The sequence below is a fragment of the Delphinapterus leucas genome, chromosome 11 (genome assembly GCF_059928025.1).
Source record: "Delphinapterus leucas isolate spDelLeu-1000000601 "Yukka" chromosome 11, BTC_Dleu_Yukka2, whole genome shotgun sequence".
NCBI lineage: Eukaryota > Metazoa > Chordata > Mammalia > Artiodactyla > Monodontidae > Delphinapterus > Delphinapterus leucas.
Genome location: NC_143139.1, coordinates 82,702,030 through 82,719,464, shown reverse-complemented (window position 1 = coordinate 82,719,464; position 17,435 = coordinate 82,702,030). Strand labels below are relative to the sequence as shown.

Sequence of the window (17,435 nt, the reverse complement as noted above, 5' to 3'; positions counted from 1 at the left end):
AATGTGGTGGGGGTGGAAGAATGGGGGGCACCTGGAGGCAGTGTGGTACCCCTGGATTCACTGCCAGTATCTGGACCAAGGTCCAAAGAAGAGCCCTCATTGCTAAGGAAATCCAAGGTGGTCAATACTTCCCCTGCAAAGTCATCCATTGATCTAGCTCTCAAGCTGTCCAGGTTTGGCTGAAACATGTTTCTTTAAATGCCAAGTCTTATTTTGTCATTTAACACCCACCCAGGGGTGGGGGGAAAGACATGCTAGAAATAGTTTATGGAAAGGCAAGGCTTGAAATCCATTCCAGTTACTTAGACTGCTCTTTCCAACCCTCTCCCCTTCTATTAACCCAATGTAACCTTAAACCCTAAGTTCTTACTGACATCTAGTAGTGTAAATGCCTGCAGACTTCCTATCAATATCATTTGGTACGATGTTCTACTCTTCCTATGAGGATGAATAGTGGCTCCAAGCCATTCTGTGTCCGAACATTCATTTATTCATTCATTGACTTACAGGTAGAGCAATGGTAGTTGTAGTGGATGGATTCTGATTCAGAAAGACCTAGACTTTAACATTTAAAATCTGGTGATCTAACATAGGTAGTAATAATTCATACTCCAACTGAGTTGCTTCTTGAATACTCTAAATGCTTCTCCTCCTCAGGACCTTTGCATATGCTGTTACCTTTAGAATCTTTCTTTTCTAACTGGAATTTTTTTTTTTTAAAGACATCAGTCCATGCTACCAACATTCATTTTACAAGGAGGAAGAAGTTGCATGGGTGCAGATCTGAGTCAGAATCCACAGTGAGTAAATATCTGTTGAACGAATAACTTCATTGAATTCTACTGAGCATTCTGCCAGTTGCTTTATATTGTTTTGGCCTCACTGCGCGACATGCAGGATCTTAGTTCCCTGCCCAGGGATCAAACCCACACCCCCCGCAGGGGAAGCATGGAGTCTTAGCCAGTGGACCTCCAGGGCAGCCCCTGTTTTAGCCTCTTGATAAACAAGCGAGGTAAACATCAGTGTCCTTATTTTACAGATGAGGGAAATGGAGATCAAAGAGGTTAAGTGACTGTCCATGTGTATGTGGTTTTAAGTGGAAATGCAAGTCCAACTCTTCGTGGCTCCCAAGGCTTTACCCTTTCCACTGTGCCACATCACTTCTCCATGTCCCTCATGAGTTCCTCACCAGAGAGGACCTCATGCTTCCCCCTTTACTTCTGATGAAATGTTATTTTGCTGCTGCGGAACCAGAGAAAGCCAGACCTTACCATGCTCTTCTTGTCGGCCTTCTGGATCGTGTACCCTGTAATGGCAGTATTCCCATCATCCTTTGGTGGTGTCCATGATAGAGCAACATTCTCTCCCCAGACATCGTCGATCTTCACAACTTGGGGTGGACCCGGACGGTCTGTAGGATGAATTCATGGCATCACTGTGAGGTCACTTTCCCCCCAACCTAGACCTCATTACAGGAGGATATTTTAAAATGTCCTTTCCTTCCTGTATTTCTACCCATGTTTCTTTTGCATTATTCTTCTCCGGAGAAGTACAATGCACTCCTACTAATCTTATCTGGAAACCCCTGACTTTCATCTTCATGGAAAGAAAAGGATTTTGAAAGGAAAATGTAAATGAAACTTCAAACATCATTAACCATCCCTCCAGGGGCCGACTACTGGCAGTGAGTCACAGGCTACCCTGCCTAATGGGAAAGGTAAGCTGATGCTAGACTTGAAATCATAGAGCCTACCTGGGCTGTGTAGCTCCAGCTTTCGGTGAGAGGCCCGAAGCCCACAGTCTGTGAGAGAGGTCCTCTGCTGCACTCAAAAGGCACCTTTAATGGGAGTGAGGAAAACTTATTTCCTCTGCCATCGCTCCCTCCAAGATTCATTTGTATTTATCAGTGTTTCCATGTTATGGAAGTAGAATGCATTCATGAAGAAATAAAGTCTTTCTTCACTTTATTTTCTGCACTATGAATTTCTGTGACCTCTGACCTTCCAGTAAATTGCAGTAACATTCAGAAAGGCCCAAAGTCAAGTAAACGAAAACTTGGGGGGAGGGATAAATTGGAAGGTTGGGACTGAACTATAACACTAGTATATATAAAATAGATAACTAATAAGAACCTACTGGGTAGCACAGGGAACTCTACCCAATACTCTGTAATGACCTATATGGGAATAGAATCTAAAAAGGAGTGGATATATGTATATGTATTCACTTTGCTATACAGCAGAAACTAACACAACATTGTAAATCGACTATACTTCAAGAAAAATTAATTAATAAAAAAGAAAACTAAATCTTCATTGGGAGGCCCCCTCAAAAAAAATCATGCATAGACGTTCAAGGAAGGACAATAATTATCTTATGTACCTGCATAGTACTTGTTAATTTTTTCAGAGAAATTTCACGTCTGTTATCCTTTGCAGTGCAAGCAGTACCCTTTCTGTCCTGAAATATTTTTCAGGTATTAAAATGCAACTATAATTATTTCTATTTGAAATGTCAGATTGAAAAGAGTAAATATCAGAGTGGTTTCTGGTCATGTTTTTCTCTCTTTTAAGCAACATTTAACATGCAGTCTTCATGGGCTCCGGGGGGTGGAGGGAAACCACAGTGATAATCCTCACTTCCTTTCTACAATTCCCAACAATGAGTCTCTACAACCACAGTTTTCTATCTCCTGTTTTCACCAACTTGTCCTACAGACACATGTTTTCTCCCAGCTCAACTTCCCACCTGCACCCCAGGTCTGCTTTGTCTTCAAAGTTCACATTGGCTTTTCAAACACTTGCTTCCCAACAGTAAATGGCTAGATTTTTACAGTCATGGCAGAAACATGAACTTGGGACTAATAAAATAAGTAGGATACTAATTGTTACTATTTATTGAACACTTTGAGCGTGTGAGCGACGTGCCAGGCGCTCGTAACTACCTGGTAAAGTAACTACATGGCAAAGTAGGAAAAATAAAAAAGTCCTTCCTCGTGTTTCAGAGGGCAAGGCTCTTCCAGACCCAACCACAAGGGCTTCCATTAAAATAGAGCCAGCGCATAGCACAGGGAGATCAGCTCTGTGCTTTGTGTCCACCTAGAAGGGTGGGATAGGGAGGGTGGGAGGGAGACGCAAGAGGGAGGGGATATGGGGATATATGTCTATGTATAGCTGATTCACTTTGTTATAAAGCAGAAACTAATACAGCGTGGTAAAGCAATTATACTCCAATAAAGATGCTTAAAATAAATAAATTAATTAAATAAAATAAAATGGAGCCAGGCCAGACCCAAGGGCACATAGAACATCCTCAACACTCCTTTCAACTTAACAAAAATCAAGACAGTTTAGTCAGCACGAAAAGATTGCTTAGTTTAAAGGACATGAACTTTCACCTAAGGGAAGGCTTGCCACAGGAAGCTGCTCCTTTGGTTAGAGAGCCTCTAGTTCTAGCACATGTGCTAAACTGTAATCATAAAATTGACTGGAGACAAGGCTTCTCCTAACTCTGCTCTTAAATTTATTTCTTGACATTGCAAAAATTATAGAACAGTTCAAGCGAGAAGGGTCTACTGTAAGAGATCCTCCCTCTATTGCCCTAACTGTGGAAACAAGTAAGAACTAACCTTGTTTGGAGAGGTAAGTATCTAAGCCCTGCACGACCAACCACAATTCAGTCTTTAACTGTTTAACTCTGTTTAGGTGTACCTTTCTTACATTTAATAAAAATTCTTCATTCTCCATTAACGTTACTATTAGCAAATTTTAAATGTAGTAAGAAACATGTTAAACTATATCTAGAATCTATAATGTTTTCTTAATGCAAGAATTCAACATAGGAAATAGTTTTATCATTGAAGAGTTGAGAAACAGAGTAAGAGAGAACTGGATTGTAAAACAGTACTGATAGTTTTCACTAGAAAGTAATATACATTAATTTTCTTTACTATATATGCCCTAAGTCTCCCATGGTTAGTCCTTTTAGTCAGTGAAAAATTATTCTAAAATGCTAACCAATCTTCCTAATTTATCTATTTTTTTAAATTCTAAAAAGAGGAATTTTCTGTAGAGCCAACCTAACAGAAGAAATTCTGACTCTTGCCTTATTGACAAGGACAATTTGTCTCCATATAGAATGTTCTAGTTCTCTCCTCCAAACCTACCAACAACCTGGATATCAATGGATGCAGTTTCCATGTATTTTTCCACTTTGACCTGCAGATCATATTTCCCAGAATGGCTCCTCTCTGCTTTTCTGATAAATATGATTGTATCGGTCTCAGAGTTGCGAATGTTGATCTGATTCTTATCAATAGGTGCACCATCTTTCTTCCAAGTTACTTCTGGTCTTGGTTTTCCCTTAAAAGAAAAAAAAAAAGACAGAAAAAGTAGAGGCGGGAGGGGATCAGATTGTCTCATTTCTTTTCAGCATTAAATAAATGGGCAGTGGCTTACCCCATCCTAGGCAAGTTTGGAAAATGGCCTGGTGGTGGGCAGTTATAGCAGTAATGTAATATCCACTACTGCCCATTGATTGCATTCTGCATGCAAGGTACTATGTTAGGTACGTGATATTTATAACTTCCCTTACTCTTCACATCAGGATAAGTATCATTATCCTCATTTTTTTTTTTTTTTTTTTACCGGTACGCGGGCCTCTCACTGCTGTGGCCTCTCCCGCCGCGGAGCACAGCCTCCGGACGCACAAGCTCAGCAGCCATGGCTCACGGGCCCAGCCGCTCCGCGGCATGTGGGATCTTCCCGGACCGGGGTACGAACCCGCGTCCCCTGCATCGGCAGGCGGACTCTCAACCACTGTGCCACCAGGGAAGCCCCCCCGCCTTTTTTTGATAAAGGTATTAAATGACTTGCACAAGGCCTTGCAGCTAAGTGCTGGAAGCTGGTCTTCTAGCCAGGTCTCTTCAGCTCCAAAAGCCTGCACATCACAGCCTAATGGTTCAGAACATGGGCCCTGGGACCCTAGAATCTGTATTTGGATCCTGACTCCACTACTTAATAGCTGTGTGACTTCGGGCAAGTTAAACTCTCTGCCTCAGTTTCCCAATCTGTAAAGTGGAACGAGAGTACCTTTCTTCAGGGTGGTTATCACAACTGAAGTTCTTAGAAAGCTTCTGTGCACTGCAGAGGTGTTTCATTAATATCATCTACATGCTAATGGTTATTAGTTCCACTCATTTCAGACTTGTCTGTAATTCTCTCTCTGTTCTCTCTAGCAGCTGAAACTATTCTTTAAGAGCAGACTTTGAGGAATTATAATCTCATTCAAGGACATGAGTTTTAGTTTACGTTACAAAGAAACTTCCTAGGATTCCTGAGCACCCAGGCTCACCCCACAGACAGGAACCAAGCATTAATTCCGTTGGGAAACGCACAGCCTTCCCATGGGCTCCTAATGTGACTTGTTGATAGGTTCTGCTAAGGAATGTGAGAGACACACATCAAACCCCTCCCCACAGGGCTTGAAGAATGGTTGCAGGTGCTCAGATGTGCATATGGGAAGTAGAGAACAATACTGTTAAAGATGGGAAAAATAGTTCCAGGTCTCATTTCCTTAAGTGTACAATTTACTATTAACCTACTGGGGGAAAAAATTGAGTTCTCTGATAACGTATGGAGTGAAAAAAGCACTGGATTCAGTGTCTGGAGATATAGACTCTGTTCATGGCACTACCATTTATTTGCTGTGTGACTTTGGGCAAGTCACTTAGCTTCTCTGAATGTCAGTTTCTTCCCTTCTCAAGGGGGGTAAGGAAATCTGCCATTCCTGCCTCACAAGGTGTATCTGGGGCTCAAATGAGAAAAGGTTCGAGAACTTTAGAGGTTACATAAATATACAAACATGACATACTAGCCTCATCACCCCCTTCCTAGTAGCTGACCAGCCCCTGGGATGCCATACCTATGAGGTCCCTGTTCTCATGCTCTCTCCTCTCCCAGACCCAGGGACAGAGCTGAATACACTCTCCCCTTCCCAACAAGATCTGGGAACTGGGATTAGCCCTAGCTGTTGCCATGATGTGGAAGCTAGAGGGCTGATGCAGCCCCAATCCAGGGCTGGAGTTGGGTCCTGGGTACCCGCCTTGTGCCAACTCCTGATTTTTTTTTAGGCTGTGGGAGGACAGAAGTGGGAGGAACCTTGCCAAGCCAGCGCCTTCCTCCTCTGCTGTGTTCACACTTGCGTCCTCCTTGACTTCCGTTCTGATTTCAGGTGCTGTGTATGTAGAAGCTAACTGCCTCTTCTAAGGCCGGGCCCCAGGTGCAACGAGAATGGCCTGAACTGGCTGTCCCTTTAGGTTAGTTTTCATGGGAGCCTGTGTTCGAACCAGCTCTGCGTGTGTGTGTGTATCCAAATGTTTGCAGAGACCTAAATTCTAGTTCTAAGGCCATGCTGTCTGACGTAACAGCCGCAAGCTCAATGTGGGCATTTAAACTAAAACTAATTAAAATTAAGGAAAATTAAAAATTCATTTCCCCAGTTGCCCTAGTTCCTAGCTGCACCTTTCAAGTCCTCAATAGACACATTTGGCTGCTGGCTACCATACTGGACATTGCATACACAGAACATTCCTATCATCACAGAAAGTTTTTTTTTTTTGTTGACAGAAAGTTTTATTGAACACCACTGTTTAGAGGCATAAAAGGAATCAAATGAGTAAGGAGGTAATGGTGCAGTGGGTGTTGTGTGTGTGTGTGTGTGTGAGAGAGAGAGAGAGAGAGAGGGAGAGAGAGAGAGAGAGACCAAAAGTGATTATCATATGCAAAGCCTGGTTAATCTTATAAACAACAGATTCTTTTGAGAGAGCGATGATTTAACAATGTTCATTTATTTCAGTTAGGGGCATCAAAATTTCAAACTTCAGTTATCCCTCATTGGAATTTGGGTGATTTGAGTGTGGTTTGGGGTAATCATGGGAAGTAAGGACATGTTGTTTTCCTGAATGTTACAGCAAGAACTTCACTTAAAAGGAAGATCAGTTTTACAGATGGATAGAACCAGAAAGATCTTTAAGCATTTCTTGTTTCGGTGTCTCCTTGGTGTTTCCTCTCTGGCCCCCTGTGGTCCCTGAGCCTCAGACAAGACTAGGCCTCGTTTATCTCATGCAGAAGGAAAATCTATGACAGTTTTATAGATTTCTGTACTTGTAAAGCAGGAGGTTGTTGAATCACTCTCCAAATCTCCTCCATCCTTTCCTGCCTTTCCTCTGAGGAAATTCTGAATCACAAATAACTTAAATGCTGAAGTCCCTCCCTCTACTCCTTAAACACCCCAGCATGGGAAGGAGAAAATGAGCAACCCTGAATTATTACCTGGAAAGGTATAACCAGATTGATGGCTTCTCCAACTCTGCGGATATAGGTTTGCTTTAGGTGCCTTGGGATGCGAATCTTTGGAGCCTCTGAATGAGAGTAGAAGAGCGTAATTTTGCAGTCAGTATCATACACTGGAAGCAGCATTACATAAGCATACTTGTCATGATACTCACCAGGACTTCCCTACGCTCATGCCTCTGAAGTGAAATCTTAGTTGGGCTACTAACAGGTTATATGTGGTAACTTTGATTCCAAATGTTTCCTTCAGGGAGATGTTTTAACAGCTTGACTCAACAAGATTATTCCCTGACCTCCTTAATTTTACTACAACTTCCTATTTTTATTATAAGCCTAAAGCAACTTTATAGAAAAGCACTAAATTTTCTCTTAGGACCTTATATATTGTTTTCTTAGTTTCTAACAGTGAGTATATTCTCCAATGAACATTCCATAAAAGATCTACAGTCACCACGTTAGCTGGTAGGGCTGCCCATTTTTTCTCACCAGAAAATAATAATAAAAAATGCTTTAGCACCTATTATTTATGTAATGATGTTAGAATTTGATGGTAACTTTCTCCCTTTATGACTAAGGTGAAGTATATAATAGGCAGCCCGAGCCCGCTGTATATTAATGTTCATTAATTAAACACCATGAAAATACTAGAACATGTGGTTGTAAACCCATCAGAAGCAGAGAATCAAGGCTCATGGCTCACAGGGATGAGGTGGGTCCTATCACTTGAGGGCTCTGTATGGAACAGATACTGGGATAAATGCTTTTCACGAAGCGACCAATTTAAACCTCACAGCCACCTTATGACACAGGTACCGTTTTTACTTTATGATAAAGAAGCTAAAGCAACCGGGGTTTAAGTCACTTGCCCCAAGGTGACATAGCCAGGATTAGACCTGGAATCACCTTCCACTGCCTATGCTCTGCTTAGACACATGGACTGCGGGGTCAAGAGAGATCTGGTAAGCTGTGACAAAGCGAGAGAGTGGCATGGACATATATACACTACCAAACGTAAAATAGATAGCTAGTGGGAAGCAGCCACATGGCACAGGGAGATCAGCTCGGTGCTTTGTGACCACCTAGTGGGGTGGGATAGGGAGGGTGGGAGGGAGGGAGACGCAAGAGGGAAGAGGTATGGGAACATATGTATATGTATAACTGATTCACTATGTTATAAAGCAGAAACTAACACACCATTGTAAAGCAATTATACTCCAATAAAGATGTAAAAAAAAAATAAAAAAGAGAGATCTGGGTTTGAGTTCCAGATCAGACAGTAGATCTGGTCTCAGCCTATTCCGTAAAACTGGGATGATAACAGCATCTAATTCACAGCATTGTAGTGAGGGTTAAATAAGGTCATCCATATAAAGTGTTTAGCATAATGGCTGAGAATAGTAAATGCTCAATAAACTTTAGGGGAAGAAGATGAAGATGATGGTAGTGGTGGTGATTACTGAATGCTGGAGCTGGAAGAGAACTTGAGAGATCCTCTAACTCCCTAACTTTACATAGGAGGAAAAGGAGACTCAGCGAGGTTCTGTAGTACATTACACCATCATCATAATAAAAGCTAACATATACCAAGGGCTTATTATGTGGCCAGCATTCTGTTAAGCAAATAACATGGATTAATTTATTCAACTCTCAAAACCTCTTGATGTAAGTACTATTATTGTATACATTTTGCAGATGAAGAAATTAAGGCTCAGGAATATCAAGTCCCTTGCCTGAGACCACATGGTTAATAAATGAAGGAAACAGGACTCAGCTTTCATAGTCTGTCTCTAGAATCTAATAAGAAAATGTGCATGCTTCATACTTTCTACCATCCATCCATCCACCCATCCACCCATCCATCCATCCATCCATCCATCTATCCCCTAACTTACTCCCAAAAGGTTTCAGGCAGTCACACCGTAAGTCTGTGGCTCAACACGGTCCAGACCCAGATGTTCAGACCCCTTCCCGGTATTCTTTTCCCTGGAGCACCGATTCTCAAATTTTTTAGTCTCAGAATCCCATTACACCCTTAAAAATCATCAAAGGCTCCGCAAAGCTTTTGTTTATGTGGACTGTATCTATCATATATACCATATTAGAAATTAAAACCAATAAATTTTGAAATACTTATATTTATTGCTTGAAAAATAATAACAACATAAATATCATTTAAATGAAAACAACCATATTTACATTAACAAAAATTTGTGATATGAGTGGCATTATTTTATATTTTGGCAAATCTCTTTAATGTCTGACTTAATAGAGGCTAGCTGGACTTTATTTGTTTCTGCCTCTAATCTGTTGCAATACGCTGTTTTGGTTGAAGTACATGAAGAAAATTTGTCTTCACACAGACAGGAAGAATACTTTAAGAAACTTTTCAGACAATTGTGGGTATTCCTCTTTGATTCTACACTAAAACACGAGCTATAATTTCTTAAGGGTTAGCTGCAGTATGGAATCTGAAAAATTCTATGAACTTTTCATATCTGTTACATTAAACCCCATTGGTCTGCCTTCCATTTTGAATGTATCTTACCCATGCATGATTTTTTTTAACTTGCATTGGTCATTTGGAAAATATTGCTTCAATGAATCATGCAGATTGTTCAAATGTTGAAATACTGCATTATTCAATGTCAAAAAATTACATTTGCTACTATCACCACCTACTTCATCAGAAAAGATTTTAAGTATTGGAAAGCTGCCAAGTCCATGATGGTGGGTACCAGTTTTCCATAATTTTAATTTTTGCTTCAAAGATTAAAGTTTTTCATTGACAAGCTGACAATATATACTATAAGTTGTTTTCCTTCAAGTAACAGGCTCACTCCATTCATTTTCTAGAAAATGTCTGCCAAATACCCAAGTCTGACTAGCCAGAGTTTGTCACTCTGTCATTCTTTCGAGGAAGAATGGAGTTTCATGGAAAAGGTCGCAAGTTTAGGCTCTAATTCAGTTGCACAAATGCTTTACAAATGCTTTTCCTAGAGACAACTATCGTACTACCGTATTTAGCATAAGAGTTTCACATCTACTTTGCATTTCATTGTCATACAGAGTATAGAAAAAAAGTGTACTCAAGAACCAAGGTTTAAGAACATTAATGATTCATATGTATCATCAAGAACACTCCAAGGCAAAGCTGGCCCTTTAATTTGAATTGCGAGTGCATGGTGGTGAGGAAGAAAAGACCAGCCAGACAATTTGGTGGCGCAGATTGGATCTGTGCTAAGGCACCAGCAGTTTTACACATCATCACTTTTGTACCATCAGTGCAGAGGCCAAGCATTGAAAAGGGAAAACAATGTGTTCATATTATTATGAAAATGGTTTTGACCTCGCAGACTCACTTGAACCATTTTGCTGCTGTATGGTTTGTTTGAAATGCTTCCCCCCCGCCGACCCCGCCGCTGACCCCCCCCCCCCTTGTGACTAGGCAGCCCAGCTGCCTATTGGCTCATGGAACCTGATGTAGTTATCTGGTCCTCATACCAAGTTATAAACCGGGAGCTGACCTCCCACGCTGCCTATAAAGGGCAGTTTTGTTCATTTCTAACTCCCAGGAGACATTAATAAAATATCAAAGGAGTGACAACAAAATAGGAGGGTTTGAGAAAGAAAGAGGTTAAAAAAAATGTGAAATGGAGACAAAATTTTGAAAGCCTTGCCACCTACCTACGATTTCTTTCACAAGGATGGGCTGAGAGTAGTACTTGGGCTCGCTGGCACCGGCGGCGTTCACAGCTTTCACGCGCACAAAGATCCTTGCATCCGTTGGCAGACCTGTGATGGTGAACTTGGTCTTCTCGATCAGCTCTGTGTTTGCAACTATCCAGTTGTCAGCTAAAATCCATTAAGAAAAAAAAAAAGAAAGAAAAGACAAGAAGGAAAAATGGTGGTTAGTGAAAGAAATCATCCTGTTAAACAGTCAACTCCAAATTAGTATTTTACTCAAAATTAAATCATTTGGAGAGAATGTGACTTTGGTCTGGACTCAGACTATATGGCTGGGTGTTTTTCATATTTAAATGAAAAATGGCCTAGAATGGCTAATGTAAATAGCGGAAGAATGATAATCAGATTCTGCCATCTTTGAAAAACCTCTTATTCAGGATACTAGGGTACCCTGAACAATGGTAACTGTCCCAGGAATTCTGTAGTAGTTTATCCCAATTTGGTTTTACAAGGTACATTTTTACAATTGACGTAACCATGATGTTTAATCATCTATATATATTAAAGTTCAGAAAAAGGGGAAAATGCTATTCTTATGAATGAGAGACACCAACCTTTACAGTCATATGATCTCTCCATTTTATCCTGGCTGGTTTATTATTATAAGACATTAATATGGGCATGGGAAATCTGATCATGCTCCCATGAAGAAAAGAAGCTTATATCCACGGCAAAAGGAACCACAACTCAGGAGCCAAGACCTCATAAGGAATTGGCACGATCTTTCACCACAATCAAAAGTTCTGATTTTTTAAATGCTTTTGGTGGCTTTGTCTACAACAGCAAGAAAATTTAAACCCAGAATCCAGGTTTTACAAATACTGCAGGTTCTAAAAGTTTGTATGCATTATTATGCCCACGGGGGGATAAAAAGAAGCTTGGATCCCACATTGTAAACTCACCGCCCGCCCTCCCCCCTCCATCTTTAAGGGCTTTTTTGTGTGTGGGTGTACTTCAGGCTGGGGCATGGAACATTCCCAGAAACTTTATCATACAGTAAGAAAGTATGAGAGCTCTCAGAGAATACTTTACCTGGTAGATCATATGCAGCCTCCCCATTTTCACCAGACTGTTTTGCTGATGTACCTTTGAGAATCCATCATTAAAATTAATTAAAGACACCCACTTTCACAACAGAAGAATATCATATCAGTAGTCAGCATTCTCTGTTAGTAAAGTGTGAAAAGTATGCAAAGATATTTGTCTTCAGAACAGTGATGGAAGAGACCAAACACATTAGAGGAGGGGGTAATTCCTCAGGAGGGGCACAGCCTGCTCTATTCAGACTGTGGGGGTTTTTTTGTCCTGAGGCACTTGCCACAGAGAAGAGGAGGAGAAAGGAGGCTGGGGCACCTCCAACTGTGGGAGCAAGAGGTAGAGAACAACAAAGCAAGACCCTGGAGACAAAGGCAGAGCAGGTTCTGGACTCTACAGGGGAGCAGTGCACAGTGGAGCAGTCTACCCTTGCTCCTGTCCCTGCTACTTCAGCCTGGGAGGGTCCTGTGGGGCCCCAGGGAACGCAGTTCTCCCACTATGGGGCTCACACATCAGAGTCTGGGAGTGAGGGCACTTGAGATATGGCCAGCCCCGTCTTACCAGGAAATGAAAAGGCTCTCCATGGAAGTGGAAACTGCCCCAGCAGCCCAGGAGGCAGCACCTGGTTGCCATGACAACAAGCTCTCGGTCTGGCAAAGTGAGCTGTCCTGGTTCCCGCATTCCACACGGGTGGAGGGAATGCTGCTGACTCACAGAGTGCCTGTAGGTGCACCCCACTAGTTTGGGATGATGACCATCTAGGTTATCAGGAACAGAGCAGGGAGGTGGGGACTAGACTGGCCCCTCTTGGAACCTTCTCCTCTCTCTTATTTCAAGCCTTCTGAGAGCATCAGGGAGAAGGGGCAGCAAGCGAGAAGCATGTGGATGATACAAATTACTTAGGACTTTGAAAAAGAGATACATCTTGAAGCCAATGGTCTGTTTGGGAGCTACTGTGTTGATATTTTCACAATCAAGAGACAATCGATGAGAACGTGAAATAGGAGACTGAGAAAACATGCATGAAAGAGTGAAGAACTAGGGAAGAAGAAAATTTCAAGAGAAAACAGGACGAAACAAGATCAGAGGGATATGGTGTATCACGTTGATTGATTTGCGTATATTGAAGAATCCTTGCATTCCTGGAATAAACCCCACTTGATCATGGTGTATGATCCTTTTAATGTGCTGTTGGGACCTAATGAAACTTAAAAGCTTTTGCACAGCAAAGGAAACCAAAAACAAGACCAAAAGACAACCCTCAGAATGGGAGAAAATATTTGCAAACGAAGCAACTGACAAAGGATTAATCTCCAAAATTTACAAGCAGCTCATGCAGCTCAATAACAAAAAAACAAACAACCCAATCCAAAAATGGGCAGAACACCTAAATAGACATTTCTCCAAAGAAGATATACAGATGGCCAACAAACACATGAAGGAATGCTCAACATCACTAATCATTAGAGAAATGCAAATCAAAACTACAATGAGATATCATCTCACACTGGTCAGAATGGCCATAATCAAAAAATCTACAAACACTAAATGCTGGAGAGGGTGTGGAGAAAAGGGAACACTCTTGCACTGCTAGTGGGAATGTAAATTGATACAGCCACTATGGAGAACAGTATGGAGGTTCCTTAAAAAACTACAAATAGAACTACCATACGACCCAGCAATCCCACTACTGGGCATGTACCCTGAGAAAACCATAATTCAAAAAGAGTCATGTACCAAAATGTTCATTGCGGCTCTATTTACAATAGCCAGGAGATGGAAGCAACCTAAGTGTCCATCATCTGATGAATGGATAAAGAAGATGTGACACATATATACAATGGAATATTACTCAGCCATAAAAAGAAATGAAATTGAGTTATTTGTAGTGAGGTGGATGGACGTAGAGTCTGTCATGCAGGGTGAAGTAAGTCAGAAAGAGAAAAACAAATACCGTATGCTAACACATATATATGGAATCTAAGAAAAAAAAAAAAAGGTCATGAAGAACCTAGGGGTAAGATGGGAATAAAGACACAGACCTACTAGAGAATGGACTTGAGGATATGGAGAGGGGGAAGGGTAAGCTGTGACAAAGTGAGAGAGTGGCATGGACATATATACACTACCAAACGTAAAATAGATAGCTAGTGGGAAGCAGCCGCATAGCACAGGGAGATCAGCTCAGTGCTTTGTGACCACCTAGAGGGGTGGGGTAGGGAGGGTGGGAGGGAGGGAGACACAGAGGGAAGAGATATGGGAACATAGGTATATGTGTAACTGATTCGCTTTGTTATAAAGCAGAAACTAACACACCATTGTAAAGCAATTATACTCCAATAAAGATGTTAAAAAAAAAAAAGATCAGAGGGAAACGAAAACATCTCTTCATATTTGAACTACTTGAGGGAAAGAGAAAGAAAACGGGAAGGGAATGTGAAAGTTATTTAATACATGAGGAGAATTTTTAAGGAAGAAGAGTAAAATGGTGCAGGCATTAAACAATAAAATAAACACCAAGAGAAAGACAGAGTCCAAACCAACACACGATCTTATGAAAGAAAGAGTTATCTTACAGAGTAAAACCTGCCATGTCTAAAAGCATTAAACTTCAGAAAATTAGTCTGGAGGACAACAGCCATTAAAAGAGAATGAAGAATAGGGCAGCCACATAAAGGAAGTAAGAAAAGACTGCAAGAAGAAAGATATACACGTTATAAAAAAACTTCCATAGAAAGCTAATTCCAAAATGTTACGTGGCAAAATATATACACAATAATGACTGTGTACATATATATATGTATATGCGGGTATACATATATATCTATCTACACAGACAACACACAGAATTATGTAAAATACACTTCATTGCATTTTATCTAAGGTGGGTAACATCAAAATGACAGCCATCTATCATTTTGCTGTATCTTCTTACTTTTTAAACCTATCAGAAAGAAAAGAGTAAACAATTTGCTCTGTTTCATACACACACAAAAGGTTTGTATTCATCACACAGAAGATTGGAAAGTTCTGTTAGCTGGGAGGTATAAATAACAGAGAGGAGGGCTTGGGAGTTTTTCAAATTGGGGGAGGGGAATGGAATGGGAATAAACCATACTGCAAAGCACTCAGATTATAATGTCTCCACTGGTTTTGGTTAGGGGCTGTCGAAGCCCTGGAAAAATCAACAACAGCGTTCTGTGAGTGCGTGCATGTGAACGGAACTAAGTGTCACCAAGGTGCTTTATTCTCCCTTCCTCTCTCCTCTCCCGACCAACACTGGTTATTTCCACGCGTGCCCCCATCCAGAAGCCTGGGGCTTCTTCTTCAGCAGTTTTCTCTTCAAAGTTAGAAATTTCTTCTCCACAGAGGTTTTCCTTCTGGGGAAGTGTCCACACTCCTGGTTTCCCAAACGCGCTCTGGAGTCTCTCTTTCCTTCACGTAAGATCCACGTTAAAGTTTGGGGTCCAAAGAGTTTTCTTAGAGTTAGAGACCAAGTCTGGGCCTCTCATTCGTGGAGAAGGGACAAACTTCCCTGGTGGATTGTTTCCCTACCATGACCTAGAATGCAGCCCGAGTCCAGAGCTGGGGCAATTTTATTCACCCATCTCCAAATCATGACAAGTATGAAATCAAAAACACAAGAAGCTTTTAGTGAAGTTCACATCTTTTTTTGGTTTTAGGTACACTCTGGCCTATATTTTCTTGTGTCATTTTCTCTTTTTCTATTATTTCTATCAACAAGGGTTTTTTTTGCCTATTTCTCTTCCCCTCCTAAATTTAAGCCATTAAATTTTTATGCACCCATATCCTGAGACAAGTTACTGCCATAATGTTGAATCTATTTCTTACACCCTCTGGGATTTAATGCTGATTCTTTTAAACACTGAAAGTTGTCCTTAATTATTCTTTTTTTTCCTTTAAGAAGGCACAATTGATCACCAGATGGTCAAGTATACAATCTCTCTTTATTACCCAGAAATAGGCAGCTCTGTTGATAGCTGACCTCTGCTCAGTATAGAGTTTAGAATTTCCAACTTGCTTTATCCTGCCTAGAATTTTATTTTGCTTTGGTACATTTTAATTCCACCAATTCAAGAAGTGGGAATCCCTGAAGTTTGATCAGAATCTCTCCTCCTATGTCCTAGATCACTCGTGTTGTCGGATCTGGGAGCCTACCTGGGATATTTTTGAGATCTCAATTTGTTAGTCAAGTAACAAAGAAGGGCTAAATTCTCATCCATCATAGAAGGATGACCTTTGGCTTGTTGTCATTTTCAGTAGGAAGGAGATGAGTTCCCAAGAAAGAGCAACAAAAGGGGGGCATATCTCACCTATTGATGACGGTATTCCTTTGAACTACTAGTTGTACTTACTTCCTTCAAAGCAATACTCTAGCACATAGCCATCTAAACCTGCTGCACCAATCTGGTCGGGGGGCCGCCACTTCATTGTGACAGTGGTGTCAGTTACGGAGTCAACAGCCAGAAGAGTAGGTGGGCTGGTTACAGCTTCAGAGATAAAAGAGACAGAAAAAGAAGAAATTATTAAGTACAGAATTATGGCACAGGAACTGTGATAAAATGAACTAGGATACAAATAAAAATATACACAGGGACTTCCCTGGTGGCACAGTGATTAAGAATACGCCTGCCAATGCAGGGGACATGGGTTCGAGCCCTGGTCCGGGAAGATCCCACATGCCGCTGAGCAACTAAGCCCGTGAGCCACAACTACTGAGCCTGCGCTCTACAGCCCGCGAGCCACAACTACTGAAGCCCACACGCCTAGAGCCTGTGCTCTGCAACAAGAGAAGCCACCACAATGAGAAGCCCGTGCACCGCAATGAAGAGTAGCCCCTGCTCGCCACAACTAGAGAAAGCCCACGCGCAGCGACGAAGACCCAACACAGCTAAAAATAAGTAAGTAAATAAATAAATAATAAAAAATATACACAGAAGCCCCCACGTGTTAATAAAATTCAACGAGACTCCTCGAGCATATGCTGTGTTTACGGCAAAGATCTGCCAGATGTGAAAATTTTTTTATCAACGCTGTCACACTTTCCCTCCATTTGGGAGGTTGACATGGGAGTCTGGGAGGCCCAGGAAGTTGAAAAAGTCAAAGTTTGAGATCTAACGATCTAGAGTAAATTTTCCATAACTTTCTAATTTTAAAGTGCAAACTCTTGTACTAAATATTTCTATTGAAAAATCTACTCACTACCAGAAAATAGTGGAGGCGTCTTGTCTTCTCTTTCTTTGCCTTTACTGAACTGACATTTTTGGTTCAATAGATAACATT

General features: G+C 41.2%; 1 protein-coding gene across 1 annotated transcript in view; it reads right to left on the bottom strand.

Moving 5' to 3' along the window:
• Positions 1–17,435, bottom strand: part of MYBPC1 (myosin binding protein C1) — a 117,166-nt gene that overhangs the window by 9,545 nt on the left and 90,186 nt on the right. Inside the window, exons 24-28 of the mRNA XM_089921592.1 lie at positions 16,508–16,642; positions 11,037–11,204; positions 7,332–7,420; positions 4,166–4,361; positions 1,272–1,411 (exon numbers count right to left, since the gene is read on the bottom strand). Coding sequence (XP_089777718.1) covers positions 1,272–1,411; positions 4,166–4,361; positions 7,332–7,420; positions 11,037–11,204; positions 16,508–16,642 — 728 coding nt within the window. The remainder of the gene's footprint in view (positions 1–1,271; positions 1,412–4,165; positions 4,362–7,331; positions 7,421–11,036; positions 11,205–16,507; positions 16,643–17,435) is intronic.